The sequence below is a fragment of the Pterocles gutturalis genome, unplaced genomic scaffold (assembly GCF_000699245.1).
Source record: "Pterocles gutturalis isolate BGI_N339 unplaced genomic scaffold, ASM69924v1 scaffold29199, whole genome shotgun sequence".
In the NCBI taxonomy this organism is placed as follows: Eukaryota; Metazoa; Chordata; class Aves; order Pterocliformes; family Pteroclidae; genus Pterocles; species Pterocles gutturalis.
Genome location: NW_010136642.1, coordinates 1 through 7,479, shown reverse-complemented (window position 1 = coordinate 7,479; position 7,479 = coordinate 1). Strand labels below are relative to the sequence as shown.

Below are 7,479 nucleotides of genomic sequence, written 5' to 3'. Positions count from 1 at the left end.
AGGAATGTGGCCGGAGGTAGAAGGATCAAACCAAAGGAGAAGGCAAGTGAATGCTAGTGGGCCACTGCAGGCCTGAGTGCCAAAGCCCAGTCTGGTGATATAATTAAGATCCAGGATATGCTCTGGACTGCCTGCCCTATAAATTAACTGTGCTTCTCATGAATTCAGGAATATTTCTAACAGATAGCATTAAAAAGAAACACCTGACTAATCTGTAGGTTGGCTGTTTTCATAGCCTACAGCTGGTGTCCTGTACAAAGAAGATAACTACATTATAATGACGACAGTGGATAAAGAGAAATATAAATGTATACTTCCGCTGATAGCAAGTGGCAGTGAGGTAAGTTCAGTCAAGTCTTTTTTGTAGGTATAACTGTAGACAAGTTTTTACAGTGTCTTTTCAGTTCCTTTTTTTCCCCAAAAAATAAAGACTTTTATTTTTTCCTGTAAAAGGAAAATAATCTAGAGTTTACGGCAGATGCCTTCCCTTTGTATTACATACTAGCTCCACACTAAGCGGGGCCAGTCTGAACAATCTTGAAGGCCTTATTTGGTAAAAAACTATAACTATAATGTTCTGTTTATTGCTAGGTCTGTCACTGATTGGAAAATTCTTATATTTTAAGTAACACTGTCAAATTCTAGGCCAGTAAACAACTATAAAGGTTGTTAACACTGCTGTCATGATTGCTGTATCTGAAAATGCTATCCCAGTAGCACTTCTGCCACCAGAAATTTTTATTCTCTGTCATCACTTCATCAAATGGAAGTCTGAATGCACAATCTGGGGTTTAAATTTAAAAAAAATAAATATATAAATACATATGTTTGTACAAGAAACGGTAGATTGAGGAGGCCTCTGGTGAGGTTTATCATTGGTCATCTGTTCCTCCAGTATTTAATTTTTTTTCACACCATGAGAACTTGCACAGACAAGCTGTACTCCTGTGGTATTCCCTACCAGAAAAAATGGAGGTCCCATCCATTTTGACTTAGCCCTCATCGTATAGGTGATTGACAGTACAAAGTGCTTCAGTGTAGGTGAGAAATCTTTAGTACTGAAGAACTGTGCGGTGGAAATCTCTTCAATAGCACGCACATTTGTAGAGCAAAAATTACGCAGAAATAAACTTCCATAGTAGTACGTATGCCTTTTCAGTCCATTTCTTTTTTAAATTACATAAAAGCTGGGTCATGTTCCAATATAATGCATTAGTACGGCATCAGCATTGACTAACAAATGGAAGGGTTGTTGGGGCTGTTTTTCTGTTCACACCCTAAGTTCCCACTCTGGACATAAGCAAGTTGAGAGCTCCTACTCTTTTGTCACGTGTATTTTTTTAAACCACTAAAATCTTCTGTTTTGACTACTTTATTTGTGACTTTTATTTGCCCCTTCTTACTAAACAATTTTTTTTTTTTTTCCTAATCACCACACAGTTCCTTCAGGGCAGGAATTAATGAGGTTTTGTATGTTTTAATTTTCAGTAGGATTTTTTTTTTTGTAGCTATTGCAAATAAATATTAACTAACCAAACTGGTTTTTCTTTTAATGTAATGAAATATCCTTCTATTCTAGGAAGAAGAAAAGGACTATAAAGGTCCTACTCCAGGAGAATTGCTGGAACCTCTTTTTAAGCAAAGTAGCTGTTCATATCGAGTATGTTACTTCCATATTGATAATTTAAATGCTGATCAAATGTTTACAATCCTGTCCATTTCAAGGTTTAGTGTAGTAAACATTTTGGATAGATATGTCTCAGACTTCAGGATCTAATTCAATCCAGAATAAGTTCTCTACAACTTTATGACTATATTAATATTGCTGATAAAATTCTCTATGCTGAGTCACTACAGCTTAGTCCCAGTGATTTTGGGACAAGTTTAGTCTCTACATCTTCTTTAAATTCTTTCGTTTATTTTATCAGTGTGAAATTTAAGGAAACTCTGCCTGTCATGTTTATTTGGAACATCATCAAAATGCTTGGGGAACACTGAGACCGTTCACAGCACTATTGTTTCTGAGGGTGCCTAAGCCCACCTTCTTGGGCTGCGTTTCATTGCTGAAAAAGTAAAAATTCTGAGGGAATTTTTTTTTTGAGGGAGGTAATATATCTAAACAGAATTTTAAAATTTATATATATACATATGTGTGGTTTTTTTGTGTTTTTTTTTAAGATTGAATCTTACTGGACTTATGAGGTCTGCCATGGAAAACACATCCGTCAATATCATGAGGAGAAGGAAACAGGACAGGTAGGCATCTTGCAATTTAGTAGTCTCCACCCCATTTTCCATTGGCATATTCATGTTTAACTCCTCCAGAAGACTTGATTTCCTCTACACTTGAAAAAGTATGGAAAATGGTAACTGAAATTTGTTTTCACTTCTTTTGATTATAGAAAATTAACATCCAAGAATACTATCTGGGGAATATGATGATAAAGAACCCATTATCAGAACCAGGTTTGTCTTAGATTATTTTATTTTGCTGATGCTAATTTAATTCATTGGTTTTTACTTACTACTGTCTGAGAAATATGCTGTAGAAAACAGATTCCCAGTGCAATAGAATTTCGTAGATTACTTTTTTTAAGAGATGTATTGTTTTCAATTAGTTCCCTTTCAGCACTTTCAGTTGCATCCATCCCGTCAATTTTGCAGTGCTGTCAAATTGAGTGAAGTAACTAATCTGCCAGAATTAATTAGTGTCAAGGGAAGAAAATACATTTAGAAGAAATAGAATCAATATATGCCAGACCAGACTTTGATAACAGCCTGTTGCCACTCTCCTTCTGGGTGGGGCTTTCAAACTGGGAGCAGAGGGCAGAGCGTCTAGCATATCTGGGGCTCTACTATACTGTAATAAAATGTAGTTTCCAAATGCAAACACTTTACAGCCTTTGCAGGGAGATGTGATCCTTGGAACTGTTTGGGAGTCTTTTTTTAGGGATCCTGGTGCAGATCTTCAGAAATACTGAAGTGCCTAAAGCGGGACTTAGGAAATTAGGTAGCCGAGCCCCAAACTCAAACTGCAATTTAGAATAATTAATTTTCTGAACACTTCAATTGTCTTGCCTGTAAATTATTGTAGGTGCTGGAACTTCAGTGGTTGTACCTGCCAAAATCTGCTTCCCCGGATGAGCACTTTGGCAGTATATTAGTCCAACTCCAAAAATCCACAGTTTCACTGATGGGTGAAGTGTTTTCATCAGAATGGAGAGAAACGATAGAAAAAACATAATCTAGTTGTTTGTTGGGTTCTTTTTTTTTAATTCTAGGCTAGTGTGTAAAAGGTGGGCACCACAATTTTTCTCTTCCTAAAACTGATTAACTTGAACACCTCAGTCTTGGTGGAGATCTAGCACTATTAATCCCATTCCTTTGAATCCCTGCTTGCGGCCTTCAGATAGTTATCTTAATCCTGAAAAGAAACATGGCTTCAGAAACTGCATTGTTTGGCATTTCTTCATTAGTTAGTTACAGTGCTAGTCTGTGCTGTCATTATTCCTGTGTGGAGATGCCTAATTCTCCCTAGATGCTGCTGTACAGAAAACAAAATGTTTAATTTGAGTTACCGATTCTTTTGTGGGGCTAGATGCTGAGGTTACGTGTGATGATACTTCAAATCATCATATCTGAGTCTTTGCCATATCTTGACCCTCTGTCCTTTCCACTTAGGTAGCAGGCTGTATCCTTTCTATGCAGCAATTCACGCTGCTTCTCTTAAAAAATAACGTAGATGGTTTCTTAAACCACTGTGAGCTGAATCTGCAAGGGTGGTACGGTAAACCTGGAACAGCTGAATGGGTGACAGCAAAGCAGGGTGGCCTTTTGCTCCCCTAATACTGAGTGGAGTCCAGACTGTCTCCTGAAGCTTTTCAGAGCCTATGGGTAGCTCTCACCCCTGCGCCATAAGAAGCTTTACTCTTGTGATCCTTAGTGTGGCATGCAGTCTGACCTCACCTCTTCCTACAACAAGCATATCCTCTGAGGCTGGCTAGTGGGTAGGCTGAAGTACTTGCCTGTTTACTTTCCCAGCCTGAAATTCCCTCACTTTGAAAAGGGTAGTCAGCAACGCCTCGCAGAACAGCAGTAGTGACACATTCTCCTGCCCTGACTGGCCTTCCTGTGGTGCTAGGGCTGGATTTGGCCTGTCCTACAAACTCAAAATTGTTTTAAGACATGCAACTCATCCTTTGCTCTGGACCCCAGATTGCTGTTTATTGCCTTTCTTTCCTCTTTTGCACCTGCAAGTTCATGAAATTGACACTTTGCAGTGTATGCACAAAGTATTAGCAAATACGTAAAACATACAAACTTCTCTGTATGTAATTTCATTTTATTTCAAGTTCACAGACTTTATGCTTACCTCGTTCTTAATTATTCCCTAGATCAAGAAGAGAAGGAAAATCCAAAAGAGAGTGCAAAAGAGGCAAGTGAAAAACATCTGTTTTAACTTTTGCCATCAATAGTGGAGGCAATTTATATATTATGAGATTATGTAATTAGTTCCCTATAAAAATGAGCATAAAAAAATGAAACTCTGTTCCTGAGCTTCACTTTCTCTCTTTTGATTATCAGTCCTAGCTCAGAAAGCTTTTTTTTAGTCTAGCCAGTCAAATTTCTTGCCCTTCTACTTATTTGCATTAAAGTTATGCTAAGCTTAAGTGAGATTAATGATATACTTATGAAGTCAATACACATAACCACAAAGTCGCATTATGGTCTAGCGAGAGTCGTTTTTCCAGCTCCATTAGAGATTCCAATTCCCTTAATGAGACTTGCATGCATTTTGGGTAGGGAGAAACGCTTAACAGAATCCTACAGCACAAAATCCCTTACAGATTTCTTAGCTGACTTGATGACCTATCCCATAAAACCCTGTGCTTCCCTTTTCCGTTAGAGAACTTCTCCATTTGTTTAGGCCCCAAAACTCAGTTCTGAGTTACTAACTTCATAGCAAAACAATGTAAGTACCTGAAGCATGTTGGAGTTTGGAATTAGCAATAGCAGATTTGGCCTGTGCACAGACATGCGCCTACCTTATTTCCAGTTATCCTTCCTTTTAATTCTGGAATGAAATTTTTGTCTACATGTTCTTTGTAATGCTGAGTTCAATAGCACAGAGCCGTTCTTCTGCAGTGGGTCTCTGAAAATATACGTGCCTGAGAAGTATTTTGGAGGCAGTTGGGGGAGCAGACCCAAGTCAGAATGTGGCCCATTCTAATGGCAGTGGCAGTTTTGCCTTTTGGAAATTAAAGAAAACTAGCTTCTTTGTAGTGTAACTTTTTTTTTTATTTATTTCAGAGGATGTTAAGTCTTTAACTGACTTTTTTTTTTAACAGTTTTTTATTACGTGCCTTCACTGTCTTAGTCCATAAAGAATTTAGATTTGCAATTTGTGTGAAATCTCTAGTTGTGAAAGGGAAACAATATGTAACACAGCTGGGTGATGCCTAAAGTAACCAAAACCTGCTGCGACCAGAGATTTATCTGAAGTCCTGCGGTGCCTTTCAGTTGTATGCAAACAACAGCTATCTCCATTTAGATTTCTTGAGAAGTTACCTTCAATGAAATGCATAAGCATATTTTTTCAATTTTTATGGAATAGTCAGTGATTCATTCAGAAAGATAGAAAGGGAAGGTACTGGTACCCTTGTTGTTGGCTCTTTTGTACGCAACCAGAATACATCTTCACTTCCCAGCTTTGACTGAATATTGAAGTATAGAGTAGATGTGTGACTGGAAGCCAAAGAGCACCTGAGCAATTAAGCTGCTGGCATGTTCATTCTTTAACCTCATTAATATTTCATTGCTTCATTTGTGATGCAACAGGTTTCGGGAGGAAGGAGTCAGTGGCCTGCAACAGGGTAATATGGTTTGAAAACCAAAGTAGGGCGGAGAGAGAAGGGTCCCAGATCCCTGGGTGAGTGTCCTGACCATAGAAGGCACCACCGCCTTTTTAGCTCAGAGCCTGGGTTGTTGTGCACTGAAACCTTTACTAGCTCAAGCAACACAGGTAGAAAAAGTTCTGGTTTGTGGGTTCCAGCACACAAACAGAACTTTTGGTACCCAGGAACTTCAGCTGCTTCCAAGATAGGAGTCGGGAGAGAGGCTTTTACTAGTTTGGGGAATTAATTTCTTAGAGTGGAAGCTGGATGAAACATGAAGGAACAAGTCTGAAGAGAACTTGCTTTAAGTATGTACAAAAGTGGGATTTACTTTGTAGATATCATTAACTTTGTTAGCCACAGTAACAGGTAGCGTGGGATACTTGGGATAAGGAACAACCCAGGCTGGGTGTGCCGAGAGGTGCAGTGCAGGTATAGGGGTGACTTTGCAGGGGTGTTATTAGATTCCTTGTGGCCTGGCACTGAAGCGAAGGTAATGTGCCTGGCCAGACCTGAGCTGAGCCTGGCAGAGGTACTTGCATCTCCCCATCTCCTAGACTACAGGGTGAACAGAGCTGGCTTGGTGCTTTTCCAAAATATTGCACCCAGCTGGCAAGCTTTCTTAGGACTGAAACATCAGGCAGCCTGCACCTGTGCAGAGAAACCAGCTGCTTTTGCAGTGAGAGCTCAAGTGGCTCAGTGCATTTGTGCAGGGCTGTGCTGGAGGCAGTAAACCAGAATATGTTTGGATGCTGCAGAAACACCAAGTAACTACCCAGGGGCTGGTTTCAATGCAGTAATGCTGGCTCTGTATGATTAGTGTTTTTTATTTCAGAAGAGTCGAAGGAGCTTTACTGTGATTCTTAACTTCTGCTTTCTTTCACCTAGATACCTACAAAAAATATAGAAGGGCAGATGACCCCATACTACCCTGTAGAAATGGGAAACGGTACACCTTGTAGCTTGAGACAAAACCTACCCAGATCAAGTACGATGATGTACATCTGTCATCCAGAAGCTAAACACGAGATTCTTTCGGTAGCAGAAGTTACAACCTGTGAATATGAAGTGGTTATACTGACCCCTCTGTTATGCAACCATCCTAAGTACAGGTACAATACGCTCATTTTGGCTAACCTTATCACTTCACATTGTCGTCAATCTCCATGCATGTGTGTGTTCGTAGAAGGCAGTTTTGCCAAGTCTTAACTTTTCATGTTCAGTTGTACAATATTTGCATTTTGTAAGTCTCTACTGAGTGATCCCATATGAGGAGCAGATGGGAAGTATAACTTTATTTTCAACAGGTAAGTTTCTAGCCCTGTAATTCCAGAGAAACGCACACTGCATTAAGGCTGCAGGCAGGCACCCTGTTTCCTCTTAGTTTATGATTTCAAAGTCATGGGAGACCATCTTTGTGGTACTCAAAGACTTCAGAGTCTTTCTCATAGGGGGAAACGAATCCTAGCGCAGGAGCTAGCAGGGCTCATTGAGAGAGCTTTAAACTAGATTCGAAGGGGGATGGGGCTGTTACTGGGCTTGCACCAGTGGGACAACGCTCTAGTGTTGATAAAGACTGGGGGTC

The 7,479-nt window shown here is 39.6% G+C and overlaps 1 protein-coding gene across 1 annotated transcript; it reads left to right on the top strand.

Annotated features, from left to right (window-relative positions):
* Positions 1–232: 232 nt before the first annotated feature.
* LOC104468316 (endoplasmic reticulum lectin 1-like) lies at positions 233–7,006 on the top strand (the record flags this gene model as incomplete). Its single annotated transcript, XM_010082389.1, has 6 exons — positions 233–340; positions 1,580–1,660; positions 2,179–2,256; positions 2,403–2,466; positions 4,395–4,435; positions 6,783–7,006. Coding segments are annotated over exons 1-6 (551 nt in total), but the record flags the coding sequence as incomplete, so codon positions are not given.
* Between the last annotated feature and the right edge of the window lie 473 nt (positions 7,007–7,479).